Raw genomic sequence first — 16098 nt, forward strand, 5'->3', positions numbered from 1 at the left:
CCTAACTATAGTTTAAACCGAAACAATTTGCTATGGTAAAAATATACATTTTCAAAATATGCCGTTTTTTTTTTACAAATGATATCCTGATTAAGTCAGAACATTTATGGATATAAGTGCTGATCGATAAGGTTAGAATCTCGATGATATAACACAAAACGATTTTTAAGTAGCGTTAAATATAAAACGTTATTATAAAACTTAATCGAGCCTTAAGTTTAATATCTAAATTTCGATTCCAAACTACAAAGCAGAAAACAACAACAAATGTAAATAAAACACTAGTAGCTTCAAAATGAATTCGTTATTTAAGAAAATAGTTTGAGGGGTAATGTTCGAATCAATTTTAGAGTTACCAAAAAAAAAAAAAAAGCTAAATAAGCTATTTAGTACTGAAAAACAGTCACAAGTTAATGTTTCAATTCCTTGTCAGCTATTTTGTCAGAAAAAGAACCATGACTCTGTATCTTTGAAGTGTATAGAGATCCTCAAAAATCTTTGCTATGCTGTTTTGGCCGACTTATTACTCTTAAAATTTATGCAGTTTCGCAAAACCAAATATTGTGGCTTGTGAAATATAAAAATTTTGGATTGTAGTAATATCGTGTTTTTTTTCCATCTTATCTGCTCAAATAATCAAAAACTATTGTTACAAAAACAATTTTATTAAACTATTTTTTACAAACAGGCAATTCATACAAAACCATCTAATTACGTATTGAATTATGTGGCACATGTCAATGTAAATCAATGCTTTCTCCTCATGGAGAAATACAGTCGGACCTCCATATATCGAACTTCCACATATCGAAATTTTCTATATATCGAAATTCCAGCACGTTTCCATGTTCATTACATAGAAAAATTGTTTCTATATATCGAAAAAATCTCTATATATCGAAATTTTTCTCGAGACATTCGTAGATTTTTTTTCCACTTTAAACTGTTTGTCTCATTAAAAATGAAGGTTAGGGGAGAATATTATGTTCACTAAAGGTTGCTATGAAACTCATACGGAATCTGGGGCTGAGAGGTGTGTAGATATGTCGTTGTTCCGTTCTGGAGTTTTAAAATTCCGTCAAGTTCATTTCAAATCTTATTACCAGTAACACTGTAAAATCAGTTTCAAGTTATCCCTTTTGTCTGTTGATTATCATTTTTAGTCTTTTAACTTCAGTAAAAATCATTCAGGTTAAGTAGATTGTGGTTTTTTTCTTTTTCTCTCGATCACATTGTCAAAACGAAAGTACCCTAATATTGCGGATCAAGTTGAATTGATGAAAAATGAAGATGTGTGACGACGCAAAAGTGTAATTTCTGTTAATTTTTCAATTCTTAACTTTTAATCTGATGCTCGTATAAATTAGAAATTGGATTTCATACACGAAAATGAGCTTTAATTTTAATGTTTTAGGAGATTTTTATGATAAAAACAGATCGTTTCTATATATCGAAATTTCTATATATCGAATTTTTTTCCGGCAATTTGCTACTTCGATATATGGAGGTCCGACTGTATTTTCGTATTTACAGTTAGTGTGAAACAATAACGATTTATTCACCTTTTTTAGACACATTTTTCTCATTTTACAAGAAATATAAACTTGTTCATATACCATAGTCAACACTTATACAACAATTTATAAGGACTCTGATACATTTCATGTAGGCATCATGTTGAATTATACAAAGTTATAAAACCATACTGTTTGTACAATTTAACACAATACGGAAAACATCCAATCATGTATCTCACTTGGAAGTTTGGTTTAGAAATAAAAAGTGTAGAAATTAGTTTTATTATTTATAAAATCATCATTGATTAATTAATCCAAAGAACATAATTAATTTATAAATATAACTTGATTTTGTACACCTTTTACAGACTAAATCTTTAAAAAGATTAACAAACAATGTTTATTAAAAACAATATTTCAATTTTCATTTTTCTGTTTTAAATATTCCTCCGGAGTGAGCAAAATTGCAGCGTAGATACGTGTTCAATAAATCCTTTTTAAACTTCTTTAGAAAAATGATACGTGTCTAGAAAATCATTTATCTATATGCATTTTAGAAAATGATTAATTCAACTGAAGGAAAGGTAAAGGCAGAGATCGTGGGAAGTTATTCTAGCTAACTTGTTCATTCTTCAGAATGTAAAAATAAAAGAAAGAAAAATGAAAAATAAAACATTCTTTTCAGAAAATGAGGAAACTCCATACCTTATGATTAAAAAAATAATAAAAATAAATAAATAAAAAAAAACAGATAAAGTTGATATCATATTGCACTTATAAAATATATTTCAATAATATGTAGTGCACTTAACATGGCATTTACTTTTCATTAATCGTTCGTTTCAATTACTAGTAATGTTTGTAAAATTTAACATTTAAGCTCTTATTGTAGTTCGATCGTATCCGTTTTAGTGGGGGAGGGAGAAAAGGGGAAAATATATACCAAGCATTAAAATAAGCAATGTCTTAATCATTAGGCAACTTGTTTGCTTAAAGCGAAATATTGTTATCCAGACTTTGAAATTGCCGAAAAAACAAATTTCAGTAAATTCAAAGCATTAAACCAGTTGGTATTAGTCAAACCTTTGAAAATTGTTTTAAGTATCCTTCTTTCAATTTCTTTTCAAAACAGCTGTAGCGAAATATTCGGGTTTAACTTTAGATAGTGAACATGACGTACCAAAATTCAAGGTTTTTTTTTTTTTTTTTTGTAAAACGTGTGCACCAAAGTTTTTAAAAATTGCAAACTTTAAGAATAATAGTTTCATTATCTGCATTTTTGTATATGCAGAAGGAAATTCTCCGATTGACTAATTTATTGGGATAAAAGATATTTGAATAATAGAAAAAAAAACATGTAATAAACATAATATTAGTTTATACTATAGTTTTTCTTGCTTCAGAAGCTCAAACGCAATGTTATATTTATAAACATTGGGAACAGTATTACAAGAATTTCTACTCGAAATACGTTCATCGATGTTTTTAAACTTCCAGAAGTTCAAATATTATTAAATTCAAATGTTTAATTTACGTCTGATGAAATGTATATTTAACCACTTAAATGTTTTTATAGTGTACATAGGGTGACCTAGGGAAAAATCTTGATCAAAGAATGTAAACAAATCGAAATTTTAATTATTCTTTTTTTTAAATTAAAACTTGGTGAAAAATATTTAAAAATTTTTTTTAATCACTGATGGAGTAGTTAATAATCACATTGTTTTATTTTTTTCTTTCTTTGGAAAAGTGAAGTTTCACATAACAACAACAGTAACTTATAAAAAAGACATTAGGGAAATTCATAAAGCCACAAGTAAAGCAACAGGCAAGGTGTTAAAAAAATAATATCAAATTCTTTAAATCCTGTTCATCTACCGGATCAGCTAAAGGCTTTAATACTTTTTACCGAATATTGCGAGTCTTTAACGCAGTACCGGCATTTATAATATTTTAAATGGCAAAAATAGTTGAGACTTCTTTTTTTCTCAAAAATAAAATAACTCAGCCAAAAAAAGCTTCTTTTAGTGTGATATTTATGTGATAGCCACAACATTAGTCTATTTGGCCGTTGTAGATATACGACTTTTATTGAAAAATGTCTATCAGATACAGTAATTTTGAATGTTATTTTTTCATCTTATTTTGTTATTCAGTTCGTTTTAAGGAAGAAAAATCGCACCCGAGTCTTTCTGCCGTGTGAAGGTACAGAACAATATATGCAGAAATAAAGATTTGAGGTATTTGAAAAAAAAAAACGCGTTTTGAATTCTTTACTAAGAATAGGGAAATTTTGGAATTTGATGTGTTTTAAGTGCTTTATTTTCAGCAGAAACCTAACAAGCGAGCTAGTTCATTAAAGGTAAAATACAGTAGATGGCAAAAAAAAAAAAATTGCAGACACTGCATTGTGTACCTTCCCACAGCAGCATTAACTCCAGTTGTAAACAAAGTTTCAACACAGTAATCAAATCACTCGAACTTGAAGGTTTAAAACTCAAAGGTGCATTTTGTAAATTTTAATTGCAGAACCATGCCTTTTCAAAATTCACGGAAAGAAATAACAATTCCAGGTAAGGCTTATTGCATCGTATTTATGGATATAAAACGGCACGAGCAAAGACATACAATTGTGTATAATAATTTTAGTATGCTATTAACTTCGTATATTTTTGAAATATTTTTACTCTTCTCCTTCAAAGCCACGGACACAAATGAATTTTTTTTCATGCCCAAATATAATTCGTTTAATGTTCCATAGTCATATTGTTACAGATAAGTTATTTATAGGGAAATGCAGGAAACGTTTGGCATGAAGAACACATTTTTCTCGATCACACCAAGTGTATTTTTCAACTGTAGCGTCAGTATATTTTTTTAACGCACGGCTCATTCTTATAAAAAAATAAAATAAATAAATACAGAAAAGAAAAAAAAAAGCTCACATCTCCGTGCAGGATTTTTTCCCACACAAATTTTTGAATTTTTCAGTCTCACTTTCCTTTGTTTACACAACTTTCTTGATCCTCATCTTTCTTGAGCTCCTCAAAGGCATGCAAACAAATGTTGCATTGTCTAAAAATGTAAGTATCACAAATAGTCATTGGTCTTCTTATGTACAAGTTTGATAGTTTTATAGAACCATTTTACAGTCATTCAATATTTTTAGTTCCTGAAAACAAACAAAGTTTAATTATATGCTAAAATTTTTTTAAGCTGATAATAAATATAAAGTTGAAATATACAAAATGAAAACCAGAACAAATTGCTGGTTAATAAAACAAGCAACGATAAAATTAAAAATTAAAAAAAAAAAACGGGTCGCATCTGTAGAATCAAGAGGAAAAATTGAAAATCCTTTTAAAGCCTTATATTATTAAAAGTTAATGTGAAATATTTTATTTGCTATTAAACAGAAACTGACAAAAGATAAAAAAATTAAGTCATTGCGTTTTATTTCCTTGTCGGCCAATAATGAATTCGGTTATCAATCGCGTGAATAAAGTTTTAGCCGTTATTAAAATTTGCTTTAAAAAAGCCTTGTAATTCGAATTCTATGAAAAATGTAAGTTCCAAACACATTCTATTAGACGCGGAAAAAAAATCTCTTTATTTTGGCATGAAATTTAAAACTTTTTAACTGTTTTCACTGCAAAATCGCGAAATACCTTTTAGAGATTTTAATTAATATCTTCGTTAAATAATGTCATCCGAAGACTCAATCTAGCACCTAGCTAAGACCACTTTTGATCAACTCTGCGTTCGAACAAATTTCTTTTTTTTTTAAATCGGTCCATCCGTTTAGGCGTTAGAGTTCCACAGACAGACGCACAGATACACAGACACGACAAACTTATAACCCCCTTCTTTTGTGTTTCGGGGGTTAAAAAGGACTTTCAACCGACTTCTTAATTTTACGTCAAATTTAATTGTAACTTGTTTCAATGTAACTTTAATTGAGTTACATTACTGTTATTCCACGTAACTTCAAATTACTTACATTACTGTCATCATACGTTTATGATAAGAGTTAATTATAACTTGCTTCGATGTAAGTTTAAATGACTTACATTACTGTTATTTTATGTAACTTTAAGGGACTTACAATACTCTCATTCCACATTTTCTATTGAAAGCTAATTATTAATTGTTTCAGTTTAACTTTAAATGACACACATTACTAATAATCAAAATATATAATTAAATATGTGCATGAAAGTTTGTTATGAGTAAAAAGTTAACAATAAAACCGTGAGTGCTGGTCTTCTTGGAAACTTAAATCTCTATCATTCTTCTCTCAAGAGCAGTATTTTTGTAGTATTTTTTTCTGTGCAATTGGTACATTTAACATAATAACTAAAGATGAACACAAAACCCATGGTTAACTCGATAACTCATGCTGTAATTTTTTTACGTACACCTCTACCAATCTACAAGTTCATGTCACGTCATTTCAAGCATAGTCATGCTTACTTACTATTCACTAGACAATCATCCAATAAGAGAACCCCATATTTAACTAAATATAATCTGAAAAATATCATCGTTTTTTAAGTCAAATTTTATTCAAAATTTCAAAAAAATATGATCCGATTGAGATCTCAACTTAAAACTTTGCACAAATGCAGATAAAATACATAAACAATTTTGAGAATTAAAAAAAAATCATATGTTTTCTGAAAAATTTAAATTTTAAACTTTAATTTAAATTTTTAAAAATGATTTTTTTTATAAAATTAGTCATGTTGCATTATATTAAACAGCAACTAATGTACTTTAAAATGCTTTTTACCACATCTTTCTATCTATATTTGGTGCTGAGTTATTGTCCATTTTATGTTCAAGCATCCATGAAAAAAGAGGGCTTTCCTAAAAATCAAATTCTCATAAATAAAAGATATAAAAATCTAAAAATTTGGACTTTTGATAACATTGAAGGGTACAATCGATAAGCCAAATTTCAAAGAAATACAAAAATGTCATAAAAATTTTGGATCACTTGACATGGAATGACCCTATTTATTTACTTTTTAAGTATCATTTATTTTGGCCAAATTTACGAAGCTCTACAATGTCGAAAACAAAAGCTTATCGTAAAATTCTACTACTTAAATGAAATGTAAAATCTTCAATTCTACCTTTTCGCATCATGTTAGTACACTTAACAGAAAAAATTACAAGAAATACAATTAGAAGTTCACTTACATGTAGAATCCGATAGTTTCAGGCAGTATATCCCCTTTTGGCACAGAGAGGGGCGTTTAATTTTTTCTAGACATCCGTGTGACGTATGGCTATGCTAACAGAAGTTGGACTGTCTGGAGATGTCCTCTGTTTGACAATTACTGCAGTATTGTGGCAGTAACTTTCCGTTGGACTTGCGATAATGCTGCGCGTTTTCTCAATGTCAGGCGTTTCTAGCTCTGTTTGCATGGGAAGCTGGAAAAATAACAGTTTTAAATATAAATACCAATTGTGCAAACAAAGCTTAATGAGTCTGTTTAATTAATGTTCAAGTTCTATTGATATGGTTTTAATAAAATCAAAAATTTTGGTAGTCGAAAGCAGTTTTTAAGATGATTTGTAACCTGATTTTGTGATTGATTGATCATTGCCTTCAATTTTTTATTATTCAGAAAAATCGACAAATAATGGCAATTCAGAAAATGTAGTGATTGCACAAACTTCAACTCTTCATACTCCAGAATAAATACGACGTGTTTCTGAATTCCGAACCACAAAAAAAAAAAAAAAAAAAAAAAAAAAAAAAAAAAACTATAACGTGTTCGAACAAGAGAAAAAAAAATCCGAGTAATCTGGTTCTGCTTTACGGAAACCATCAAATTTGCTTACGTTTGGTTAAATATCACAGAAAACATTTTAAGTTAAAATATACAATTTTTGTTGAAATTTGTATAATTAGAATTTCTTCTTTATTGTACAAATGTACCCTTACATGGGGCAGGTTTTGGACTAATTTCAAGATGTAATGCATTATTTTTATCATGTAATTTTAAAACAATAATGGCTATAATCTGAGCAAGAAATGTGTTAATTTTCGTAAAAGATTTTTAGAAATGCCCTGCTTTTTCCTAATTTGTAAATTTTGCATCTTATTATTAGTATCACTGATGCGTTTAAACAAAAAAATACACTAATTTTCCCCTTCCTAAACTTCAATTCCATATGAAGAATTCATCTGGGCACCAAAACTTAGAAGAATTATTATTTTACAATAGAATTGTACATTGTTAGCATACAGTTTTGTGAAAAAAAAGAAATACGCCATAGCCGAATTGTTTTCATCATGTTGAAATGAAAATAAAAGTATTTTACGGTCGCTTCCTTCTTTTGAAACACCTTACTTTTCTTTTTACATTGATTTAATTAGTCATTACATTAGTCCAGAATTTTGTATACTTTATATAATTTTAACTTACAGTTTTTATTAATTTTAAATTTATTTTTTGAAGTTTATTACAGAGGTTTGTTACAAGTACTGGTATTTTACTTTTTAAGGCATATTTTAATTTAGCGTGTTGATTTCTAGGTGCTAATTTAAAATGTCATTTAGTAACAAGATGTGCATGAAATTTTTCTCCCCTTGCCTCATATGTTCCAGTTTGTTTAAAATGATGAATCTTTGGACAAAAAGGAGAGTGCTGGAACAGGAACTGAAATAAATATACGATAACAGTTTTTGGTATTTTTTGAAATTTCGGACCTTTATATATGTTGCGAATTTTTAATAATAATTAATATTTTACTTCAACAATTTGAGTCACATTTAAATTAATTTTAATCAATCTGTTAATCTGATAAGTAACTTTTAGTAACTCGAAGTAAAATTTAAACAAAATAATGAATCACAAATATTTGAGCTCAAAGCTGAGTTAGTAAATTGCACACTAGAATTAAATATTTAAGCAAACTACTGAATAACAAATAGTTTAAAAAAATCAGTCGGTTAAGTAAGAACTAAATTTTCGAAAAATCAAACTTTTGGAAAATATATTTTACCAGTTTCTCGAACGAACGACAAATGAAATTCTGAAAGAGATTTAAAGAAAACCGATTTGAAAGGGAACGCTTTTGAGAGAAAAATAAATCGATGAAATGCTTTACCATAAAGAGAGGCGCACATGAAGTTGAGAAGAAAGAAAAGTTTAATCAATCAGAGAATTAATCTAAACTAAAAATATTTAATCATTACCTAAGTCTCCGGCTGACAGTTTTGTCGACACTTAGTTTTAAACGAAGAAATAACATTACAAAAGATCGATGTTGGAATTATTCGAGGTAAGTTTTCTAGTACTTTAAACAATTGTTTATTATTTTTTCTTAAAATTAGAGCGGTTTTATTATTTTAAATGAACATGTTACTAATTTGAAACTTCTGTCAGATTTCTAATCAAGGAACGTTCAAACGCAAATGACGCATTAAAAGAACAGAGTCCAGCAAAATATTTTCCTTTAAATATGACTTTATATTTTTATCATCCTTTTATCACATACTAGCTGCGTTGGCCGGCTTTGCCCGGTCTACTTTGAAAATAAAAATTATGTCAAGTGACGCATATTCAACAAGCAGGCTTAAATAAATAATAAAAAAAATCATGCAAATTTTCCGTTCCAAGCAATGGCGACAGATATTAAATTACTTTTAAGAAAACAAAAGAAATATGGTTTTACAAAGCGTAACCATGGAAACACAAAAAAAAAAAATAAATTTTTAGAGAAAGATGAAAGGAAAACAATGGATTAAAAAAGCGTAACCGTGGAAACGCGAAAATAAAATGGTTAACAACTTGAATGCAGATGAGAGTTTTCGAATTTAAATAGGTTCAAAACTTTTTTTTCCCTTTGAGATTAAAATCAGAACTGTTCTTTTTAAAATTAGAACTGTAGAACTTTTTTTAAAACTAGAACTGTATTATGAGTTAGCATAAACATGCTCCAAATTATTGATGTTTGATAGATTTCTGAAAAAGAAATTTTTAAACGTAAGTGCATCTAAACATAAAGGTAAAAGCGTTAAGACACCACATTTCAGCCAAATTTTTATTTTTAAAGATTTCTTTGAGATATTTTTTCCTTTTTATTTTCACAAACCATTTATAAAGTTTCCTAATACTTTCAAAACTTTTCACACGTACTATGTTTTCGTTTATACTATTGTTTCGTGCTGTGAAATAATAGGAATGTGTCTGTAAAAGAGTTTCTCTGCTATTAATGTATGCTTTAATGAAATTGAAATTGTATGAATTGAAATTGTAAATGCAATATGTACTGATAGTCAACTGTATCCACCTAGCAATTTCGTGTAAAATTTGTGTAAAAAGTCATATTTACAAAATTTTTTCATCTAGCTTTTGTTTATAAAGAACTGGGTAAATCCAAAAGACATTTTTGGTCTTGTGTCATATATTTTTTTTAAGTGAAATTAATTGTTTCATCAGTTTGTTCATTCTCTTATCTGTGACATTAAATAGTATTGAAGGGTAAATACAAAAATAATAAGAATGCGATAACATACAGCAGTGTTTTGCAAACACATCTCTCTCCTTATGAATCATACTGCAGCTGCTATGCTTCGTTTTTTCTTAAATAATATGCAGATTATTATTTGCGGTGCATTTTATGTATTTCTGCCTTAGCTCTCGCTTAAGGTGGTAACCTACTACATAATACCACGCTTTGCCTTTAATCCTTGCTTTCAATCTATTGCTGCGGTCACTCGTCTGGTAAACTATTTCTACATTAGTTGCCAGTTTGTTTGGCTCTCTTGATTTTCCGCCTCCAGCTCAGTTATTTCCTATTCCGGGCTAATGAGGGCTAAAAAGCACGAAACTACGGTCCTTGGATGGAATGACCGAGCTTGCGGTGTGTTTTATGCACACATATTTTAGCATATTTTGCACATTCGCAGTAATCATTTTAGCAAACTGTCAATTTATGAAAGCCAGATCTTTTAAAAACACTTACTGCACATGTTTTCACATCTTTGGAATAATTCAACTGTGTTACGTTCAAATTTTTTATTTTTTTTCTGCAAAATCATATCTCTCATTTAACTTTTTTGACAGTTGTATAGTTCACTAACAATGTGCAAAGGTTGTTAAATGTTCTACCTTAAAAAAATAAGTGTACTTATGCAATGGGTTTGCTTCGCATTCTATCCCACTAATAAACTTGTTGAAAAGATAGAACATTCAAAATGTCTGAAAAATATTGGCTGCAGTTTTTCTGTAACGCAAATCAAATGATTTTCAAAAATGATAATACAGAAAATGTTCACTAATAATAAAGCTGAAAGATTCTCTGTCTTGATCTCTATCTCTCTGGTTATCTGTCAGGATCTGTGTGACACGCATAGCGCCTAGACTGTTCGGCCAATTTTTATGAAAATTGGCACAAAATTAGTTTGTAGTGGGGGGTAGGCACCTCGAAGCGATTTTTCGAAAATTCGATTTTATTCTTTTTCTATTCCAAATTTTAAGAACATTCTCCCGATAAAAATTATCATAAGATGGACGAGTAAATTACCAAGTTATCATAACATGGAACTGTAACATGGGCAAGCCAATTTTTCGAGAAATTCACCATACAGTATTTGCAAATATACAGGCGAACAAAAGACCTTTTAATTTTCTACTACGGGCAAAACCGTGCGGGTACCACTAGTACTAATTATAACCAAACCTGTTCTTGTGCGGTGAACAGGGACCGCATAGAAAAAATCGCATTAAAAAAAGCGCTCGTTTTATACAACATTTCGTCAATTTTATAAAGAATGTCGTCAATTGAGTCCCAATCTGAATAAAACCACCTTGCAGTTCTTGACGAGATATCTCGTCCAATTAACATGTAATTCTGGGATAGGCCAAGAGTAAGAGGGTTAAAATGTGCACATGCCGCACAAGAAAAAAAAATCGCAAAAAAAAAAGAGACCGTCAGAAACAGGTTTAAGTGTATATTAAAAATAAAAATAAAAATATTTATTGTAACATTTTAAAAACTATTGGTTTATAAAATCATCCATGAAAAAAATCCAGAAATAAATTACAAATTATTGATAAGTTGTGTAAACTCCTTAATGCTTAACTAGCTTTTTGTAAAGAAAGCGTACATTCCTATTGAGTACAATCTTGATTGCTGAAACGACGACCTTACAATCGGTATTAAAAGTTTTATCGCACAGAAATAAATTTATGTATAATTAATTCGTTGAAATAACATACTACTTTAATAGAATAGCAATCAATTTCACACACTTTCTTTAAGTTATGTTAAAATTTCAGAAAAAGTCACGAACAGATAAGAACGTAAACATTTTTTGAATGTTAAAATAGATAAGAATACCGTTCGCAAATATATGGACCGGTGTCTCGCATTTATTTTCAGCAGAGCTAAGAATAGTAAATCCTTTTGCATCCACGCCCGAACTAAGACTTGAAAAAAATCTTGATTCTATGAAAAAATAGCAAACGTTTAATCAGCTTTAAATAAGCAGTGAGATAAGCAGTTCTTCTTTACTTACTGAAAAAAAACTCATAAATTTTGCATCTTTCCGAGTAGGTATACAATGAAATTTCACATTTATTTGCTTTAAGGCTTGTTTCGTGCAATTCTACTGGCCGAAAATACTTTATTACAGCGTTGGATATATTCATAATAGTCGATCCTTGTGATTATTCAAAAATAAGTAAACAAAAATTTCACACAACTAGAACATTTTATGGAATAATGTATATATCCAAGACTTGGTATACGAATGACTATTGTTATTCGTCATTGTGTTTTTTAACTGGAAATCGATAGAAAAATGTAACACCCAAGAGTATTTGTAAGACAAAAAAAGTAGTGATAGTGATTAGTTATTGGTATGGTTAAAGTTTATTATTTTTAATTTGGATTTTTGTTGAATTGTGATGTTGCAGTTATAGTTCATGGGAAAACTATGTCTCACTGTGTTAGACATTGGAAATTGCTGTGAAAGTTTTGTTACTGTTTAGCTATTATTTATATTTATATTTTGAAAGTAATTGGAACACACTATCTTGAAAAGTTATGGTCACAGTTGTTTGTTATCTGCATACTAAAAAACTAGTAATGCTCATGTTAACTTAATTCATTTAATGAGCAGCTCCATGCCAAATAAATCACTTTCTTGACCTCAACATTTCCAATTACAATAATATTTTAGCATGAATTACACATATGACAAGATAAGTAATCCTGCCAATTTTAAGATTTCTCATTTGAAATTTTTTCAAAATATAGAAACGTTAAAAAACTCAAAATGTTCGAAAAAAATGAAAGGGTAATCAAACAAACGACAGTACTTCGTCTCCTAACTACAATAAAATAAAAATTTAAAACCATTGTAAAACTAAACAAGAAGTTCTGTCTAGAACTAGACAAGCCTACTTTCCCGCATACCCATACTACTTTCTAGTACCTGATCAATATTCCCAAAAATAGCTAAAATGGCAAATTTTTTCAAACATATTTTAAAAATAATTTAAGCTGATTTCTAGGAATAAAATATTCCTCACTCATCTAAAAAAATTAAATGCGTAAAAAAAATAGCAACAACTTTTAAACAAAGCAGCTAATACACTTTTTTCCATTAAAAAAATCTTTAACTGCTTTCAAAACGAAAAAATAATAATTAAAACTAATAAGCTCATTAAAATAAATACATTATATCAAAAAAAAAAAAAAAAATCGTTTATTTATCCCCTGTTGCCAAAAACAGTTTTCTAAATGAGTTAATGCACTTACCAAAATAAATAAAAACAATAAAATGTCAACTTAAAGAAATAATTTTCATTGTCAAAAAAAAAAAAAAAAAAAAAAAAAAATCGTCTGCGCATATCTTTATGTAGAAACATAAATGACTTCGAGTTTATTCGCCGAAAACTGAATACCTAAAGTAAAACTTTAGCGTAAAAATAAAAACAATCAACAGATCAACAATAATTATTTCCCAGTCAAAACCATAGCTGCGGAGTCGGAGTCAATCTCATTTTGGGGTAAAGGAGTCGGAGTCGAATTACTAAGAATCGGAGTCAGTCATTTGTCCTCCGTGTATAAATTTTTGCCAAAGCTACGAAGTCAGAGTCGAAGTCGGGGAGTCGGAGTCCGATTAATTGTCGGGCATAGGAGTCGGAGTCAAGTGCCCCTAAATTCTCGGAGTCGAAGTCTGTAGTTTGGCGTCAAGAGCTATTTCCAACAAAATTTGTTTTAAAAAAATCCGCCTTCAATGTTAAGGGATTTGAACTGTTCAAAATTGAACGGAAAATTGATCCATTCAAAAAGATATTTTATATAGGGTCTGGTGGGGGAAAGTGGTCAATGGGGTAAAGTGGTCATAATTCAAATAAATGGCTATACCTTAGAAATAAATGTTCGAATGAATGTGAAAATTTTATTTTAGAGTAGTGCAGTTAGAAACTACATTTTGAATATAAAATTTTACAACTGGCAAAATTTTATTTGGTAAAAAAAATATTTTGTGTGATTATGATTTTTTTAAAAATATAAACACCTTTTTTAACTTCCTTGGGAAATTTTGTTTGTTAGAATTATGAACAGATTGACTGGGCAGGAAGCTTCCTACATGTCTCAAGAACTCATACACATTAGCAGTTAGCTGAACCTATTTTGAATATTTATTTAGAACAATTTTAGTAAGATGGGGTAAAGTGGTCATAATATTAGGCTTAACGAATATTGTACTTTTAAAATCACTTAATCTTTAAGTATAAGGCAGATATAAATTAAATATTATTTTAACTTAATATGTATTGTTTTTAAAGTAAACAAAATTAAATATATGAGTATATGCGCATGCATATGCATATACTCGTGTAGGCACGTATATAAACGTATTCACATAAATGCACCAATAAACACGTATTTGGGTATCTCGTAGTATTTTTTATCTATACAGATATACATTCGACTATACACGTATATACCCGCTTATACTCGTACAAATAAGAACACTTATATACTCAGGTAGACACGACGTATATACGCGTACGTACTCGAGCTGACACTTACATACTAGCATATGATATACATGTATGCAGTGTGAGTTTAAACTCTAGGAAATTTTTAAAAGGTGTTAAAGAGGAGGATAAGAAGCAAGAATCATAAGAAACATATGGCCACAAACTCAACGCTGACGTGCTACATGCACGCAAAGCCAGTAACTAATGAATGCAAAACAGGTCACAAATTTATTACAAAAAAGACAATTTTACACAACGACTTAAGAAAGTTTTAAAGTGAATGATGAAACTTGCGGCAGGCATCTGTATACATGCGTCGCAATCACTCTGTTGCAATTACGAGACTCTTGAAAAACTTTCATCAGTCGCTGCGCCTTTGTTGCGATGCGTGTATTAGAGCTACTACAGGCCTTACTTTTTAACAACTGTCTAAATATTTCTTAAGTACTAAAATGTCGGGTAAAATCATCTTTGTGTACCAAATTTGTGACCTGTTTTCATTCCATCGATTTCCGACTTTGTGTGCATGTAGCGCGTCAATGACCATAAGTTCCTTATGATTCTTTGCTTCTTATCCCACCCTTTCACACCACTTAGATTTTGCCCAAGATCTTGGATTCACTATGTAAGCATACATGTATCTTAGCGGATGTACTCGTAGATATATGTGGATACATGTACTGGTGTTTACACGTAAATGTACGTATATACGTCTAACAAGTATAGAATCGTGTTTACACGTAATCATACGTATATACTCTTGCTTTCACATATATATATACGTGCGTAGACACGTACCAAACACGCACTGGATATATCCACGAATTAACTCGTGTATACCCGTATATGTATGTAAATACACTACTGGCCGTTAAAATTGCTACATCAAGAAGGAATAGTCTGAATGAAACAAAATTTTGCACACGTGATGGCAACATTGACACTAGAAAACGATTACAAAATGAAAGCAAAATGATCATTTATTACTGGAAAAATCTCACATGAATGGAGGTTTAAGTACCCTGTTGCGCCACCTCTAGTTGGAATTTAAGAACCGATACGGTCGAACAATAAGGTACAGCAGTTTCGTACGATGTCTTACGTCTTCTCGTACCACAGTTGCTGTAAACGCGCCACTAATTTGATCAAACTTACAGGTTGTCCAATTTAAAGTCTCAAGTGATCCCAGATATGCTCAATTTGTGACAAGTCACAAATCGCAGACCAGAGCATCACGCAGACCAGAGAAAGTGATAATGCGGAAGAGGAAATCCCTTTACACCCTTGCTGCGTTTCACCGCGCATTGTCATGTTAAAAAATGGTTCCTGGGAGCCCCGTCGTGAGTGCTAACACTTATGACTTTGATCAAATGAGTGGCACGTTTACAGCAACTGTGGTACGAGATGACGCAGGATATCGTAGGAGACTGTTATGTCTCAATGCCCGATTGTTCCGCTTCAAGTACATGATACATTCACGCTAGAGGTGGCTTAACAGGGTACTTAAACCTCCATTTATTCGAGATTTTTCCAACCATAAATGATCAATTTGCTTTAAT

General features: G+C 30.0%; 1 protein-coding gene across 1 annotated transcript in view; it reads right to left on the reverse strand.

Annotated features, from left to right (window-relative positions):
* Positions 1-6788: 6788 nt before the first annotated feature.
* Positions 6789-16098, reverse strand: part of LOC129219339 (neural cell adhesion molecule 1-like) — a 197851-nt gene continuing 188541 nt past the window's right edge. Inside the window, exon 14 of the mRNA XM_054853703.1 lies at positions 6789-6956. Coding sequence (XP_054709678.1) covers positions 6789-6956 — 168 coding nt within the window. The remainder of the gene's footprint in view (positions 6957-16098) is intronic.

Source organism: Uloborus diversus, chromosome 1 (assembly GCF_026930045.1).
Source record: "Uloborus diversus isolate 005 chromosome 1, Udiv.v.3.1, whole genome shotgun sequence".
NCBI classification, from domain to species: domain Eukaryota; kingdom Metazoa; phylum Arthropoda; class Arachnida; order Araneae; family Uloboridae; genus Uloborus; species Uloborus diversus.